This window comes from Typopeltis vanoorti, chromosome 1, assembly GCF_054136105.1.
Source record: "Typopeltis vanoorti isolate ZY-2024b chromosome 1, IOZ_Tvanoo_1.0, whole genome shotgun sequence".
NCBI lineage: Eukaryota > Metazoa > Arthropoda > Arachnida > Uropygi > Thelyphonidae > Typopeltis > Typopeltis vanoorti.
This window is the reverse complement of record NC_143549.1, coordinates 140186306-140205890: the sequence shown is the minus strand read 5'-3', so window position 1 is coordinate 140205890 and position 19585 is coordinate 140186306. Positions and strand designations below refer to the sequence as shown.

The 19585-nt window shown below is 36.4% G+C and overlaps 1 protein-coding gene across 1 annotated transcript in view; it reads left to right on the top strand.

Annotated features, from left to right (window-relative positions):
* Fdh (alcohol dehydrogenase class-3 Fdh) overlaps positions 1 to 19585 on the top strand; it is a 110656-nt gene that overhangs the window by 70762 nt on the left and 20309 nt on the right. The window contains exon 7 of the mRNA XM_090394061.1: positions 5109 to 5239. Within this exon, the coding sequence (XP_090250187.1) occupies positions 5109 to 5239 (131 nt within the window). The remainder of the gene's footprint in view (positions 1 to 5108; positions 5240 to 19585) is intronic.

Here is a 19585-nt window from a genome sequence, read left to right as displayed (position 1 = left end):
TTTACGGACTCCCAAAAATACACAAAGAAAATGTGCCATTACGTCCCATAGTGGATGGCATTGATTCCCCCACATACAAATTAGCTAAACATTTGGCCAAAGAGCTCACACACTATACTGGCAACACACCATCACACATAAAAAAAACTCAGCCCATTTCAAAGCCAGCATAGAAAACCTTACACTCCAACGTAATGACATAATGGTCAGCTTTGACGTCTCCTCTTTATTCACAAATGTCCCACTCAAGGAAACTTTAGAGCTAATCCAAGCTAAATTTTCTCCCGATATCTCAGCCTTATTTCAGTTCACAATGAACTCAGGCTATTTCGTTTGGCAGGGAAAATTCTACAAACAAATACATGGGACAGCCATGGGTTCACCACTCTCCCCACCCCTGGCCAATTTCTTTAACTTGACCTTTGAAGAAAAAGCCTTAGCCTCTGTCCCACAAAAACCAACCATATGGCTTCGCTACGTTGATGATGTGTTCGCTATTTGGCCACATGGCTCTGAAACACTTCTCTCCTTCTTAACACACTTAAACAACCAACACCCCAGAATCAAACTCACCCTGGAAAAAGAGGAAAAAAACAGCTTCCCTTTCCTAGACACACTAGTCACCTGCCAGCCTAATGGATCCTTGGTTTTCTCAGTTTACAGAAAACCCACCCATACAGGCAATTACATTCACCAATAATCCCTCCCCACCCCTCACAACAATATGGAGTAGTGAAAACACTATACAACAGGGCTAAACTAATCTGTTCACACGACTTGGCCCTAAACACTGAACTAAATCGCATCCTGAACACTTTCTCAGCCAATGGCTACCCCCAAAAAATCTAAAAAATATTAGAACCTACAAACCACAGATCCCCCCCCCCCTCCACAACAAGGATTACTTGTTATGGAGTGGGGGAGGGGATCTGTGGTTTTTGTAGGTTCTAATATTTCAAAATCTAATATTTCAAAATCCATCACCATTCCCTACATCCGAGGCACCTCGGAAAAGATTACCAAAATCTTAAAAAAGCATAACCTGACCTCTTGTTACAAACCTTACAGAAAATTGGCATCCCTTATCCGCTCCACTAAAGACCAGCCACTTCCCCTAGACCTACCTGGTGTGTACCAGGCCCCTTGCAGTTGTAAACTGTCTTACTTTGGTCAAACAGGCAGGACAGCGAATATCAGAATTTCTGAACACAAGGACTACATCCAGCTTCACAAGTACAGCCATTCTGGTCTTGCAGACCATGCTCTGGATACACGCCACAGAATACGGTGGAAGAACGCTACAGTAATATACCGTAGCAAATACAAATTCGAAAGACTATTTATGGAATCAGCCTCAGCCCTAAGAAATTCTCCAAACCTCAACAAATTTGGTTGTATGTTACTGCCCCAAATTTGGGAGGCTTACATCAGCAGACCTTCAGCCCAATGGCCAAGAACACCTACTTAGCCTGCTAGAGGGCACCATCAGGACTTTTAGGAGAACAATAGCTTCATCTCTTCATTCCCAGTTACTGTGTTGTAGTGCCTACGTGCACGTGCCTTTTTTTTGTAAGTTCCTTTAGAAGATGGGAATGTGACGTTGCCGAAATATCGGAAAATATTTATTAAAGTATAATTTAATTTATATCCTTAAGTACGTTGTTCAATTCCTTAAGTGTTTTAATAATGCATAACCAACGTATAAGCCTGTCTATGAGAATCGATAGATTTTCACCTCTGCATACCTTTAGTTTGACAAAAGTGTCTTTTGTCTTTTTTGACAAATGGCACTTTGTTGAAAAAATGGCACTTTGACAAACAAAGTGCCAGACAAATTCTTGTCATGTTCCATAGTCAAGTACAACACAACATGATTTCTACATGCTTTTCCTGGTATATCTTAAAATTCTCTACATATTTTTCTTTATTTTTTAAAATAAAAATGAAATAAATAATTTAAAATAAAAAATAAAAATTATTTTTCTGACAAAGCAAAATCTGGCTACTATCCCACCTTGAAATAATAAGTAATGCTGGGCTGTCAATTAATGTTATAGAGTTAGCAACAGGTGCTAGTAATTCTTTAGTTTTATTCTTGGTTCCATTAATGTAATCATAATTTGCTTCTGTACATGTTGATATCTGAACAAGTTCATTTATTTTATTGACAATTTTCTGTTTGGAATGTCTACATTTTCTTTATTGACCTTTGTAATTAAGGCATTTTGGCCTTTAGTGATCTGACGATGCTTTTATTAATGAAGGAATCTTGGAAAGAAATCATTCATTTAGAATCTAACATATAAAACTTGCTGGCAAAGAGAAATACGTGCACATCAGTTGTAATTAAAAGTGAAACCTTCACTTTATGTAAAATTTGTGTACCTTGTATTTAAGATGTGGTGATTATAATAAGATTTCATTTTAAATATGTCTAAAAAGAGAGATAATCTAATTTTAATTTAAGCCTCACTTAAGATATGTAAAATTTACTGTGAGTCATCTAAAAAGTTGCTAAGTAATAAGTACCAAAGGGGTGAAAAGATAAGGGCTGTGTGCAAAAAGGGGATGGAGAAAAGAGGGTGCTCTATAGAAGAATATAAGGGGTTGGGCCCATATCGGAGGACTCTCTCTGGTCATAACGTTTTCCTGTTTTGGTGGTTCGGAAGTTAGCGGGCAGTTTCACGTGGGGGGGGGTGAAGTCTGTGATAAGATGTCGGACTGCGAGCGTTTTCTTAAAATGAAGTAGGATTCTCTGCAAAGCTGAAGGTAAATTTCCAGTCCTAGCAGAATCAAGTCGTCGCTGAAAAGTCCCATCAACGTTCCTAAAATGCAGAGATTGAGTCTGTTTTCGGCAGAAATAATGAAGATAGCATAACCCCCTACGTTAGCGTATGGACAGCCAATAGATGAGAAGTATCCAGACGTACACGTGGTGCAGAACGACGCGGAAAAAGCTTAGTAAGGTGCAATTACTCTAATTTTGTGTGAAAGTTCATTAGAAGAGAGAAGATTGTTTACAAATGTGAAATTAAGAACTTTATGGACAGGCTCTATTTAGAAAGTTAACCTCCTTTGAGAGTAAGAAGAATTGTTTGGAAGAGATCTTTTGTAATTTTGTTTGTGATAGGATTAACTTGATGCAGTAAGAATAGTAGAATTTAGTATCTCAGTAACATTAGAATGTTTGTTAGTTTTCTCTTACGAGTAATACTACTGAAAGGAATTTAGCTTAACTTCATATCATTTGCTATCTATATCCCAATGTGCAGTTACTGTGTTTAGCATGCCTTATAAGATTTAATTAGTTTAGAATGTGTTAATCTCTTAGAGTTTTATTTAGTATTTAACATAATTGAGTGTATGAATCTTGTATTGTGTTTTAGATATTCCAATAAACATGTCATATTTATCTGAACCTGAGTCATGCCTGATTACAATTCCAACTTACCACTTATAAAAATAGAACCTAATTTGCCAGGAAGGAATTAGCCAGTGTATATAATTATAGATTAAGGTCACAACTGCAATAATCTGAATCTATACGCAGCTGTTTAAATAAGATATTGTGTAAGACAGCTAAGAATCTAGTATTGTCTCCCCGAGTAAGGATCTTTTCTACTATAGGATACTGGCTGGTGCAGAAAAATATAAATTCGCCAGTATCCGAAGAGGAAACAATCCTAGATATAAGAATAAGATTAAAAGTAAGAGAAGAAAGAATAAATAACAAAAGGTAAATATATAACAATAGAGCAGCTGGTAGGATTTTGATTGTATAAGTTTTTGGTAAGAAAGGATAGATATAAGTAAACAAATAAAATTAAGCATAAATGATATATAGAAACAAACATCGATATAACAATTTAAAATAAAAAATAAAAATTATTTTTCTGACAAAGTAAAATCTGTCTACTATCCCACCTTGAAATAATAAGTAATATTAGGCTGTCAATTACTGTTATAGAGGTAGCAACAGGTGCTAGTAATTCTTTAGTTTTATTCTTGGTTCTATTAATGTAATCATAATTTCCTTCTGTAAATGTTGATATCTGAACAAGTTCATTTATTTTATTGCCGATTTTCTGTTTGGAATATCTACATTTTCCTTATTGACCTTTGTAATTAAGGCATTTTGGCCTTTAGTGATCTGATGATGCTTTTATTAATGGATAAAATTTGGAGATTAGTACAGTTGATGTTATGGTTGTAGGAAAGTTTTTATGATATCCTTTGGCTCTAGCACTCGCAAAACAGCATTGAGAGGATGTGGATTTGTAGCTGCACAAAGTTGCACAAAAGGTGTGTCTCATTTGCTGCCAGTATTGATAAAGGTGTGTGAGATTTTTCATATATTTATATAGGAAAATTTTGCAATTCTGAAAGTATTGCTTACTGATGATGAACATATTAATTTGAATGCTTAAAGCATAAAAAGCACAGTATGAGTGAGCAAAGTTGAAATAATGGAAATTTTATACTGCCAGAAACGTATAGTTTAGTCTGCCTCTTGACATGTGGCATTGATAACTGTGAACAATGATATAATCTTTTTTGTCTTCAAAGAACAGTTTCTCTGATGCCTCCAAAAATCTCTGAATTTTTGAGATATCAAAGGGATGTTTTTCAACAGGATATGGTGCTGCTGGAGCACCTACAACAAATACAAAGCTGGCTAATCTTAGTGGACTGAGATCAGCCAGCAATCACCCCCCAAACTGATGGACTGATTCAACAGAATCAGTCCATCAGTTTGGGGTATGGTGGTGCTGGCCACCATACACTCCAAAACAGTGATTCTTTCTGCTTATGTATTTATTAACTTTGATATTATAAAGTAATTAGGAAAGTATTTTCACAAAGTGCTATCTTCAAAAGTATTTTTCAATGAATTTTTGACTAACCATATTTTGAATTTAGAAACCTTTTTGAAAATAGGTATTTGTGTTTCCATAGTATTTCATTTGGACATATAGCTCATTTAATTGTAGAACTGGTTCTCATCACCAAAAGATTTGAAATACATGTTGAAATCTCAGAGACCATGCTAAAAGTACAATTTTATTTATTTATTTTATTTTATTTATTTATTTTTTTGTTACAATTAGCAAAGAAATTTGGATATACTGAATTTGTCAATCCAAAGGATTTTGAAAAACCAATTCAGGAAGTGCTAATTGAAATGACAGATGGAGGTTTGGATTATACTTTTGAGTGTGTTGGAAATGTGGTAACGATGGTAAGTAACAGAATAGTGCACATTCTTTTGCAGTTAACTATTTCATTTTGTTATTGTGTTTTCAAAGGGATTGGAAACTGATTTGATTAGCAAGTAACCGAAGGTGAAATATGTTAATATAGTTGATTTGTATTTTGAAAAAACAACCAAAAAAAAAAAAAGAGTATTGTAAACTCAGAAACAATAAAAACACCATATATGTGAAAAAATAATATTTATTCATATAATTTTCAGGAGCCTGTGTAGCTCAGTGGATGTGGCGTTTGCACACCGCCGCGCTTGGCTGCACGAAGGAAGACTTGGTTTCGAGTCTAGTCGGCGACTAGAGGAAATTTTTCTAAGCCTTTTTTCGACCGGTTCCCGAGTTAGTCGATCTCTGGCAAGGGTAAGCAGGTTTTTCCTCCCGGAAACTCGGGTTTTTCGTCCTGTAAACTCGAGAAAATCGACCGTAGAACCCACATTATTTCAGACATTAAATATATTGTGTTATATTGTGTTAGGGACCACGAGATGGCGGCACATTTGAGCCGTCTCTCTCTCTTCACTGCATACCGCTTAATTAGTGATAGCCTTGGGCCATCTGTCTCTGATTGGGTACCAGTAGAGATTGAACTGCCCACTCAGTCTACAAAAGTTAGATAGGGCTAAATGGCCTCGCCTACTCCCGTATACGGGAATAAAAAGGCGTTAGCTGATTTTTTTTTTTTTTTTTTGATATAATTTTCACTTATGTATATTGCTAGCCTGGGTTCAAGCTGTTGGAGTAGATAGCATATTCATTCTCCAGCCAACATGCTTTGGGTTCAAATCCCTCCACAAGCATGAATACTTGCAAAAGTCCTTTAGATGAATGTCTTTAGGAGATGAATTTCATTGTTTGGTGTGTGAGACCACTATTTATTAGAGGCTTAAAGTAGCTTTGGAAAATGTTCCCTGTTTGGTTTTTAGAAGAGTTTCCAGGATCAGGCAGATTTAACCTTTTTGTCTTAGGTGTTTATCAGGTTTTTGCAATTATCTTCTCTCATAATTTGGGCAAACAAGATATTTGGTTTAGAAGAGGCTGTAAGATCAATCCTAAGAATTCTTGTTAGCTTTCCAACCTTTTGTGGGTAGGAGTCACATAAAATGCATGTTTAGTATGAATAAAATTGAAACAAGTGCAAAAATCAGCACACAAATTAGCAATTTGAATTGAGCTATATCTGATTATAAATCAAGTTGTAATGAGAGTACAAAATAATAATAGATGAGATATTCACTGATTAAGATGTGCAGTGTTAAGTAGCACTATTGTAAAATAACGTTAATTATTTAAATTTTAATGTCAGCTATGCCTTTGTAATGTATTGACTTATTTATTTGTCTTAGCTTAACTTTGTCTAACTTTGCTATGTTTAGTCTTATAAAGTACTTGAACATAAATCTCTCAAGGTTAATCTTGCCGTGTTTAGTTAGAGATATCGGGGGGGGGGGTAATTGAGATTACTAAAATTTGAGAATGTGTAAACAGAGGTAATCTAAGATGGTATGGTTACAAAAGAGTGATAGAAAAGTTAAACTGAGTGTTGAAAGAAAAAAAAAATCACAGGAAGCAGGCCCAGAATACAACCAGGATATAAGTGGGTTAATGCAGTTAGGCTTGTTTTAGAAGATGAAAATAAAATATCTAATCAAATTCAAGATCTGACATGTAATTTTGAAGAAAGTTGTTGATGGGAAGCTAGCCACAAAATACTGTATTGGATATCATAATATTTAGTATGCTCCTTGACAGACATACAGCAGAAAACGATTATTATTACATTGCATCTTCAAGCAGTCCAAGGATTCATCATGGGTGGGTGCACTACTCCACTGTGCTACACACACACACACACATGTAACGTCTCCCCTATTAATTCTCCTACTACACAACTATGTCAATGGCATCTACTGCTCATCACCACCACAACAGTATTTTTTGTCCGTAAATTGCATGTGTTCTGAAGGTCAATTTGCCTATGTGCAGAATGAAAACCCAAGTTTACAGGAGAAAAAAATCCCCTGCTGCCTCTATGAGATCAGCTAACTCACCTTCAAATGAAGAAACCCATATAAAGATTCCTCTTGTATAAAAGAATCAAACTTAGGCCTTTTCCAATTGAAGGGCACAATATACTGTAATTCTTCCAATTGTGCTAGGAGGCACTTAAAGATGATTAGAGAATAATGCTGCAAATTACAAAAACAATACAAAAATTCATAAGAAAGAAAAAATCCATATAAAACACACAAACTCTTCCAAATACGCTTAACCCACATTACATTAATGGACTGAACATAAATACAAATCATGTTTGGATTACAAACATCTAGGTCATGACCTACTCTTCACTGAACCTATGCAGCTGCAACTGTATCAAAACACCACTGCATGACTTTTGATATTTTGTGATTAAGGGTCAAAGCTAGATAACTGAGAGGAGGCCTCCACATAGCTTTTAAGGAATGTGGAGAACCAACTATAGCTTTTGGCCTAATGTCCCATCCTTACCCTCTAATAATTACCTTACCCATTAGTAATCTGTCATTTCATGCTAGCAATTATTCTTTATGGGCTGACATATGCGTCTAGCCCTTCTCAGCTAGAAGCATATGTCATCACATACAAAAGCTTCTAAAAAAAAACTGGGAATTCTTTAACTTGATGTACTATTTCTCACTTATACAACTACTAACTCCATATAAAACCAAAACCAGCCTTGATGCCTAATCTAACACTTCAGAATACCGTTTTCAGATTTGGGGGTGATGTGCCAAAAATCTAAAAATCAAGTATTCAGAAGCACTTGTGACAAAGAGAGAAGAAAAAAATTATGAGTGCACTGACAAAAGAAAGTTTTTTACTCATATATATATATATATATATATATATATATATATCCATCTTTCGATCGAAAACTTACAGATAATCTTCAACATAACCAACAGTTCAAAAAAGGTAGAACTACAACAATGAATTTCAAAAGAGATATCAGCTGTGTGCTAGAATATAGCACAGTAGATATAACGTTAATACATGTATACAATTTTTTTAAAAATTATTATTTATAATTAACAGGAATCCGGCTATCCCAATTTTTTTCTAATAAAACACATAATTTACATTCGAGTTAGGGCAAAGCAGTAGCACTTAGCACTGCAACAAGTGTTAACAATTTAAATGAAGTCTATGTAAAAGATGGGTGTTTGACCAGAAAATTTTGTGGTCTAGTCTGGTATAGGCCATGCTGTGTTAAACAAGAATTTTTAGGATTGATCTTACAGCTTCTTCTAAACCAAATAATGGGAGAAGACAATCGCAAAAAACCTGATAAACACCTAAAACAAAAAAAAAGAAATTAAAACTGCCTGATTCTGGAATACTGTTTGCAAATTTGACAGTGATGCACTTAAAACTTCCTTCAAAATGCTTGACTGTATTCAGAAGAGAGAGAGGGGGGGGGACATTTGCTTACAGAGGCGTGCCAGCAATGTGTGCGATGCACACAGGCGCCAGGATAGTAAAGGCACCAAAGATTTCAGGCAAGGAGGAAATACTTTAAAAAAATATTTTTCATTAATTATATCAAAATAAATTACATTTTTGTTTAAATTTTAATTATATTTCATAGATTTGTCTTAAACAAATTATTTATAATCACTTATTTATTATTATTCTTTAAGATCTTATTTTATTCTGATCCTAGTTCTAACAAGTAGTTTAGCGTAAACAAGTAAAAACTTGAACTTGCGTGAGTTTACTGTTTACGGGATGACACGCATTTGAATTTGTTTAATCTTGTTCACACTCGCATTTGCTCTAAACGCTGCAGTTCTTAACTTTATTCTATATTCTGCTGTTATCAGGAATAAAGGCAACATCTTACAATGTACCTGAATCGTCATGAGAAAAATTTAAATCATTTGAACAATTACAAAAAATAGACAGAATTAATGACATCCTTAAAAAATAAAACTTGTATTGATCATTTGCAACAAACAGTTTTAGATAATGAAAGGAAACGTTAGTATGAAGTTATAAAAAGAATAATTTTTGTAGTACAGTTTTTAGGCAAACAAAATCTAGCTCTTCGTGGTAAAAGTAATAAACTTTACGATCACAATAATGGCAATTTTTTAAAATGCATTGAGATGTTAGAAAAGTTTGATCCTTTTATATTGGAACACGTGTGACGTGTAGCTAATGATCCTGACTTTAAAAATATGCCCTATTTAGGAGATAAAATTCAAAATGAAATACTCACTTTATTGGCAACAAATATTAAAAATAACGTTTTTATAAAGTGTTTTTTATTGGGGGAGGGGTATAGTGGCGCCGACTAAAGTTTTGCACACAGGCGCCGAACACTACTGCCCCGCCCCTGTTTGCTTAATAGATGACCTCTCTCTCTCTCTGATTTTCTCCAGCCATATTCTGCATAGATGCTCTGTTGCTGCATTGTCATTTCTATAGGCATTTCCATGGATGCTGCTACACTGACCTGGCAACTACCATTCCTCCAATTTCTTCTGATCATGTATGAACCTGTGTAGTTGCTAGTCAGTGTTTATATACAATTCAATCGTAATCCCATCTGAACCAACTTCTGATCCTCTTTCTTCATTTAGCATATGTTTTTTTTTTTTTTTTTGGAAAAAGTCTTCTCCGTGCTGTTTTTACCAATGATTACAACTCTTCAAGAAACATATCAACAAATTTCTTTCTTCTCTGATCCCCCCCCCCCTCCCATTGCACTGTTGTGTCATAGGTCTCGGGGCTTTTTGTATGCAGGGGCTGATATAAAAAAAAAATTCCATGTTTGTCACATCCTTATTTATCCTACTTTGGCCAATCCAGAAAATGTACAGCTGTCTATCTCAAGCAACAAAAATTTTTCCTATCTTTGTTGTAGGAGATAGCATAAAATCTTTTGCAAAATCATTTTTGCTTTGCTAATTTTTCGCAATCAATTTTACATATTTTTCTTTCTCAATATTTAATAATATTTAAAGTATGATATGCTAAATAAAGTGTCACTAAAAGTGCATGTACATTGACTATATGTAAAGCTCTAAGTAGGGATATGCCAGATTAGTGATGGCAAAACACCAACCAAAGGTTGCAAGGTCAACCATTGTTGGCCGATCAGGCAGAATTGATGATACCACTAGAGGCTAATCCCAAAAGACAGCAGTAGAGAACAAAGGGTGACAATTTTACATAAAAGGAGATTTGGCCCTTGGCTCGAGGCTTTCGGCAGTCGTCGTGAAGGCTTTTCTTTCTGCTCGTTGTCAAGGCTTTTTACCTGTCGTCATTAAGGCTTTCTCTTTTCTGTCACTGAGGCTCTTCTCCCGTAGGACTTTTGTCTCCAGATCGCAGCAGACCAATTTCTTCAGCAGTTACATGCAATCCCAGCGGTAACTACAGCTGATTCCATATTGAATGTGCGACAGAGGAAAGATCTACTATCAACTGCCTATGATGTCCAAGCAGCCAGGAAGTTTGTCAGGACTTTAGCGTCTTCTTTTGATAAAGTATGCTGTATTTTGGACTCTTTGTTTATGGTGGATATGTAAGTAGGCGATATTTTTGTAATTAGTTAGAAAGTGTATCTCGGATTCATGAATGTGCCTACAAGAAAACGTGTGCATATAAGGCAGTAACTAAGTCACAAAGTTTTGTGGGAATATTATTAGAGAACTTGTCTGTTAAGACTGTGAATGTGCATTTAATTTGATATAGGGAGCTGTTCTATTAAGAATTGATATATAGTCAGGCTATATTTATGTCAGTATTTGAGGGAAGGATTTTATTTAATCTGTTTACGCAGTGTGCAAGTTTGTACATAGTTTATGTTTAATGAGTTTACCCAGTAATTGTGAGCTTTGTCATACAGATTGCATTACCTGCTTGAAAAAAGGGTTAAGTGTAATAATTGCAAATTGCAATCTCTTGAGTGTAAATGTACTTCTTGTCTAGTTAAAATAAATGTTTTTGTTTTGTAACTACCTGACCTGTTCTTTAGCTAATGCACTATCTCAAAAAAAAAAAAAAAAAAAAAAAAACGAACTTGCAGACATAATAAGATACTAATAGCCATGACTTGCATATAGAAAATTTGGATATATTTAGTGATTAATTCCCATTTTTCCTCACCCTAACTTTCTAACAAAATTTATTCAAATTAGATGGTGCAGTCCAAAAAAAAAAATTTCCAATTCAATTTGTATGAGATTTGTATGAAGTCTAAATTTAGTCTTTCAAAAAAAAAAAAACTGTTTGATCTCTCAGATCATTCTCATTATCATTAATGTACAAATTAAACAGCACCAGCCCATGTACAGAGCTCTGTGGCCCTATTGTTCATCATCAAATTCCTGTTATGTACCTTCAAGGGGCAAACAGGACACAATGACATATTCTATAAATATTAATATTATTACAAACTTCCCATTTGACATTCCTGTTATCTCTCAAGGTTAATTGCAACAGACCACCTGTACTTGGTTTTTTGTGAAGTTCTTTTCCATGGTATCCTGGCATCAAACCTGCTTTGCTAACTTTTGCTTTCCCATTGTCTTTAAATGACCACATAATTTGAGATTAGTTCTGCTGACGCATTCCTGAATAAAGAATTACATCTAATTGTATCTGTGGACTATAAACATGCCTATTACGTGATACATCAAAGCACATGGGATGCAGTGAAATATATCAGAATACCACAGCAAGCATATGATATGATGCAACTATGTAATTGACACACCCTCTGCAAGGTACATTTCCTACAGGCATATCTATTTTTTTTTTGAAATAAAATGTAGACTTTACCAATGAGATGCTCTCTCTCACCAACTCTGTTCAACCTATCATTGGAAAAAAAGTTACTAGAAACCTAAATGAACAAAGGAGAGTGGAAATGATTGGGAAGAACTTGCTAATGGCTTATACCAGTGTTTCTCAACCTTCTTTCATGTGCACCCCCATTTTTTAATATTAGTTTTTGTGCCCCCCCCCTGCAGTTCTTGTGTTGAGACACTGACAAAACCATAAAAGTTAGAAGAAAAAAAACAAAACAAAAAAAACTAGGAATTAATTAAAAATTTTAAATATTCATACAAATTTAAATACACCATCAAATCTTTTGAAAATTGTATAGATCTGGCATCGTTGCACAACACAGATTGTTAAATTGTATCGGCCTTTCGGAAACATTTGTGATTCATCACGGGAAGTCTAGAATGTTCTGGAAATGTTTCTGCAAGTATAAATAAGGCTTGAAATGGCAAGACAGCAGTAACACTGCAACAGTGACCAACAGTGAGAAGTTGATGGTCGGCGTTTATTTTATTTTCTGAGTGTATTTTATGTTTTTCTGTCAATAAATAGTTTTGTTAAATGCTTTTGTTTCAATAAAGTAGTTTTTCAGTTTTTCCTTTGATTTCTACTTTCTTTGTGCACCCCCTTACATATTGTGCCCTATAGGTTGAGAATCACTGGCTTATACTAATGATATTGCTATCCTTGGAGACTCATCAGAATATTATACCAACTACATCTAATTTCATTAAAGCAAGTAAAGCTGTGGGTCTTGTCATTAATGAGGAAAGGACTAATGTGCATTTCAATTCTTTAAAGATACTTGTGACATTAGGATTATAAAATATATACATATTTACACAAGAATATTATTTAATTTGCCAAATCAGTCTGAATATTACAGACCATCTTCAGTGGCTACATAGGAATAGTTTTAAAAAACAAGGTGGAATACAAACAGTTGATCATTCACGAATAGAATGGCTCGTTCTATTCGTGAATGATCAATTATTAATATTCCACCTTGTTTTTTAAAACTATTTCTATGTAGCCACTGAAGATGGTCTGTAATATTCAGACTGAAATATTTGGCAAATTAAATAATATTCTTGTGTAAATGTGTATATATTTTATAATGTGCATTTCAAGATCCATCAGAACTGATCCAACTCAATTGATCATAATCATTGAAGTTTAGAGAGCATGTTGAAAAACATGTTAATAAGTATTTTGAAAGTTTTTTTCACTTGGTTATACTATAAATTAAAGATGTCAAGAAATTAAATTCTTGGTTTCATCCTTTATCCAAGCATAAGCAAGCAATGTTGGAAATTCTTTTCTCACTTGGTTATGCTATAAATTTAAAGATACCAAGAAATTATATACTTGGTTTAATCCTTTATCCAAGTGTGAGCAAACAGTTTCCACCTGAACTATTTTCAGGACTTGGGTAAAATTTTTACACTTGGATAAAGGATTAAACCAATTATATAATTTTTTGTAAGTAAACAATGTTTGCACTTGAAGTATCTTCACGACTGGGCTACTTGTATATAGATTCTAATGACTTCACATCAGTTGCTTTAGTATCCCATAATGCAAAGCACGTGCGCATGCACACACACATGCACGCACCCCCTTTCAGATGTGTGTAATTGCAGTGTATGGGAAAGGCCACTACTAAGACTGGTTTGACCTTTATTGAGAGCTCATCTTCTTGGTCTGGGTAGTGGCCGTTCCCATAATATTTTTTATTTTTATGTTGAATCCATACTCGAGAAGTGGATTAGGAAAGGAGAAACTTGTTTAATTTGATTTTAAAGCCTGTATATTGTATTCCTTGGGAAACACATCAGGAGGAAGACTTCCACAATGCAGCAGTAGCAGGGGTGAAGGAGGAGAAAAAGAAATTTGTTCTGTGGGTTTCAAGGTGTACTGTGAAGGGATGTTGGGTGGCAGCTGCACGTGTTCCAATGGGCTTAGTACTGTGGGAGAATTATCGATGTTATTTCAAATGAACATTTACCATGGAAATATTTATGGAATACACAAATTGCAGAAATCAAACGTCTGTGTGAAAGTAGTAGAAGTTAGTTGGTAAGAGATGGGTCATTAATCAATCTAATTGCTCTCCTCTGTATTGAGTCTAACATTTTGAGGCAGCTCTTAGGAGCCTCACTCCAAATGTGAGAGCAGTATTAGATAGCTGGGTGGATTTGTGATTTGTACAAGGTTAACAGCTATTCAGGGTGAAGTAATGTCGAGCAAAAGAGAAATCTTAATTTTTTTTAGAAGCTGAGGATGCAATGGTTATGATGTGTTTATGCAAGGAGATGCCTGATGTTGGTAATTCCAAGAAGAGAGATCTCATCTTGTCTGGAAATTTGAGTGTTATTAGAAATAATAATGGGAGAAAATGGTTCTTTTTTTGTGAGAAATTAGACAGAACTGGTTTTTTTCTAGCATTGAAATTAATGAGGTTATCTGAGCTCCATTGGAGGATGGCTTGGAGATCAGAATTGATGGCAGTGGTTGTTGATGTTCTGTAAGTTGAGGCGAGTTGTGTAGAGTAAGGTTTATTGAATGAAAGGGAGGAGTGCAGTGTGCTGTCATCTGCAAAAACTGTGCATTGGGTTAAAGGTCAACTGAGGTAGGTCATTGATATATAGAAGGAAGAGACAGGGACAAGAGAACAGAACCTTGTGGAACACATTGTGTGCATCCAGACAGAAAGCTAGTAATCCAACTGCAGAAGTCCTGAGACAGACCTAAGATGGGAGTTTGCTTAGTAAGCCTTTGTCCCAGACCCAGTCAAAAGCTTTGGAGATATCAAGTGAAACTACTTGAGATTCGTCAGACCTCCATGGCATTTGTCTAGAAATGGGTGATATGTGTGAGTAGATCTCCTGTTGATCGGCTGCAATGGAATCCATATTGATGGCTGTTTAATAGCTGGGTGTCCTCAAGGTAGTATAGGAGTTGGGAATTGATGGTTTTCTCCAATACTTTAGATAAGACTGATCTCAGTGAATGAGATAGAGCGGTAGTTAAATGACAGTAATTTTTCGCCTTTCTTGGGAATGGGGAATATAGGACATTTTCCAGACTGTGGGATAGATACCAGAGGAGTAAGAGAGTATATACAGGCGGCATAGGATAGGAGTTAGTTCTGCTGCACAAACCTTCAGGACAATTGGAGGAATGCCATCAGATCCAGGAGAAGACGTTTTTGTGCCTAATTTAGACAATATTTTTTGGATCTTTCTGGTAAAAGGATATAGGGGGATATTGTATATTGGGCATATCTCCTCACTTGTTTAGTATATATGGGGGGCATCATGCAAGAAGCATTGGATATGCTCAAGACAGGAATTAGGATAGGTGGTAGATTGATCAGTAATCTGAGGTATGCTGATGATACTGTACTCCTCTGTAATGAAAAGGAAGAACTAGGACAAATTCTTGATAAAGTTAACAAGATCAATAATAACAGGACTTCAACTCAATCCTAGCAAGACAAAGATTATGGTTCTCAAAGGAAATGCAAACAGGGAAGCTCTTGAGAAACAAGTGTACCTTAATGGAGAAAGAATCGAGGAAGTCAGTAAGTTTAAGTACCTGGGATCTATTATTAATGCGTTGAATTGCTATTCAGAAGACATCAGAAGAAGATTAGGAATGGCTAAAACAATAGTCAGAGACTTGTCTAAAAACTGGAAGGACGGATCTATCTCCATGGGAACAAAGTTGAGGATTTTGGATGCAGTTGTTTTTCCAACAGCGAATTATGGATGTGAGACTTGAAACCTAAAGAAGTCAGATAAGAAAAGAATAGCTGCATTTGAGATGTGGTGTTACAGAAGGCTGTTGAGGATATCATATACTGAAAAGCATACAAATGATTGGGTGTTAAAAAAGATCAGTAAAACTTTAAGGCTCCTTAAGGATATTGACAGAAGAAGTTAAAATATTTTGGACACATAGGATGGAAGGGGGACCTTCTCAGAACAGTAATAGATGGTAAAGTTCCTGGAAAAAGAGGCAGGGGTAGACCATTAATGAGATTGATGAATGGTGTGTGTGGAGTGACTGATCTTCATAGAGTTGAAGCCTCCAGAAAAGCATACAACAGGACTACATGGCGAGGCCTGGTGTGGCACATCACCGAGCATCGGAGTGACCATACGGCATCTGTGGATGCCTAGTGGACATATGGATATGGTATATTGGGCAGCTGGAATGGTTGGAGAGCATTTACTATTGTCAGTTATTCATGCATTGGAGACAAAGCGTGAAGCCAAGAGATTGTCTTTTTCTGTGGGTGATGATGCAGTAGAGTCATCTGGGTATACGATAGGGGTGAGAATATTGTTGGGAAAAAGTTATGACCGGTTGCTTTGGCAAGAGGCCAACAGGTTAAGTTCCATTTGGACAGGCTGCAAATGGCAGCTGATTTTGTTCTTTCAAGCTCTGTTTTTGAAGCATTGATAGTTTTCTTGTTCATTTCAGGCTTGAGTATAAGCACTAAAGGAGGACAGAGTTCTTGATGGAGTTCTAAGCCAGTTGTGGTATGCTTGATTTTTCATTTGTACAGCCTTAGCACATCTTTTGGAGAACAAAGATTTAGTCAAGGGATGGCACTTCATAGTAGTGTGGGAAATGTATGTGTCCATGCTAGTGAGGATTACTTTGGTGATACATTCAATACATATGTTTGGATTGGAAGGCCGGAAACAATAGTCTAACCATGGGAATGAGACATAGAAATCACACAAGCTGTCCCACTTGGCACTGTTCTAATGCCAGACTACTCTTCTATGGGAGTGGCTGTATTGTAATCCCCTATGTAAGTGTTGTTGCATGGGGGAATGAGATGAGCACTAGATTGTGGTCATAATTACCTAGAGGGCTCACTACATTCACTGTATATTTGGAAGGGTCATTGATTGGAGAATGGTTCAGGTTATCTGGTATTCGGGTTGGCAAGTGAACAATTTGTGTAAGTTCGTTAGTGATGGCAATCTTCTCTGCCTATAATATCTGTACAACTGGAGAAGGAAAGCCAGTTGTTGTGGACATTAAAATCTCCTAGGAAGATGATTTCACTGTTAGGAAAAGGGACTGCAGAAAATAAATTTTTAAGGAGAGGAAATTAAAAAGCTCAGAGTGGTTGGTGGCATCAGGGAAGCATTACAGACAGGAAATGTATTTTAACTGAGTGGGGAAGGGATATTTTCAACCAAAGATCAGAGTTGGGCAATTCTAGGTTGGGTGCTCTGGCAAGGTAAGTCAGAGCGGATATATGTGCAGATGCCAACTTTGGGTCAAAAAGGAGTTAGAGTGTAGTTTGGAAAGTTGATAGGGGAGAGGTGAGATTTGAGTTTCTGCCAAAAAGATTAGGCAGATGGTTTAGTAGACTGAAGATGTTAGTGGAGACTATTAAGGTTGGAGTTGAGGCCACGAATGTTAGTGGATGTGCATGGTTCTGTGGGGCATATATTTGACCACAAGGGTCTTGCATATTTTATTATTATTACGGGCAACTCCAAGGAGTCCCTAGACTCATCGAGGGAGGACCTAAACATCATGTCAAGAAGAACTATTCAACATCCACACAGTATCTATCATACTTTGCCTTGAACTCATTCAGTCATGGCACCCACAACAGATTCTGGCATCTTATTCCACTCATTCACCACTCTCCAAGTAAAAAACCTAGTTCTAACACTCTTGCCCAGTTTCCATGGATGGCCCCCTAGTCCTCTCACCACCTGTCCTGTTCTGAAAAATATCTTCTGAGTTAATCTTATAGAAACCCTTCAGTATTTGAATGTCTCAATGATATCACCCCTTTTCTGCCTACCAACCAATTTCTGAAACCCACAAATCTTCAACCTATTCTTATAAGGTTCATTCCATAGACCTGCTATCATCTTGGTCACTCGCCTCTGGATCCTCTCCACCTCCTCCCCATCGAGAAGAAATCCTGGCGCCCAGATCTGTGCACAGTAGTCAAGATGGGGTCTTATCAAGGCTCAATACAGAGGAACAATAACTTGCTTGTCTCTGCTCGTCAAAGTATTCTTCAGTAACCAAGTGATTTGATGAGCTGATTTAGCCACTTTTGCAATGTGCCCCCTAAACTTCAACTCCATATCCACCAACGCACCCAAATCTCTGGCCTCGTCAATCTCCTGGAGTCCAGTTCCACCAATGTGGTATACTGCTGCTAATCTTTTCACCCCAAAATGCATAACCTTACACTTTGCCACATTAAATTGACATCCATTCTCCTTAGCTCAGTCCTCCAATCTATCCCAATCATCCTGCAAAATTTTGACATCATGTGCATTCACTATTGCTCTACCCAACTTTGCATCATCATCAAACAAATGAACAGTTCCTCCCAGATCCTTTCGTATATCGTTGATGAACAAATTAAATAGTAGTGATCCAAGAACAGAACCCTGCGGCACACACCACTAGTCACAGGTCGTCTTTTGGACTCGACCCCCTGAATAAGCTACTCTCTGATATCTCTCCATCAACCACCCTCCTATCCATCTCACCAACCCTACATCCACCCCCATATGCTGCAGTTTACTGATTAGAATTCCATGTGGTATCCTGTCACTGTGTTATAAAATGTAAGCAAGTTAGTGAGGCATGATCTACCCTTCACAAAACCATGCTATCCCCCTCCATACAGTATCCCATTTTCATCTATCCATTCCTGTATTTTTCTCTTGACTACTTTCTCCAAAACCTTGACAACCACTCCTAATATGCTGATCGGTCAGTAATTTGCAACAGCAGTCTTGGAGCCTCTGCAGTGGAACTATTTTCCCCTCTTTCCACCCCCTCGGGACTAACCCAGACCCGAGACTCAAATTAAACAAAATTGTCAAGGGCACTGACAATTCTTTAGCCGCTTCACATAAGACCCAAGCTGGTATACCATCCAATCCCACAGATGTATTCACATTAAGGTTTTGTAATATACTATTCACCTCCATTTCATTCATCTCAGTTCCCGTATAAGCTATTGGTTCCTTCATTCCTGCAATATCGCCACCTGGATGATATAACTCTTGCTAAGTGTTTGCTCAGTAATTCCACTATATCAACTGATTCAGTTACCTCCCTACCATCGGCATTCCTTAAAATCATTCTGCTGTATATGCATTTTTTTTTCTTTTACTTGCAGCATATCGAAAAAACTGTTTGGGATTCTCTTTAGCTTGCGTGGCTAATTTCCTTTCATAATCTGCTTTTGCTTTTCTTACCACACTCGTTACCCTTCTGGCCTGTGCTTTATACTGTTCATGGGCCTGCAGGTTACCTTTTTCCTTAAATTCCCTCCACAGTTGTTTCTTTTTTTGCAGCTCCTACTTGATTTGCTATCCGGACTCTAGATATACAGTCAGCCATTACATACTGGTCTCCATGGTGGCTAATTGGGCTTTTTCACTAATTTAACTTGTTTGTAGTTAATGATCCAATTG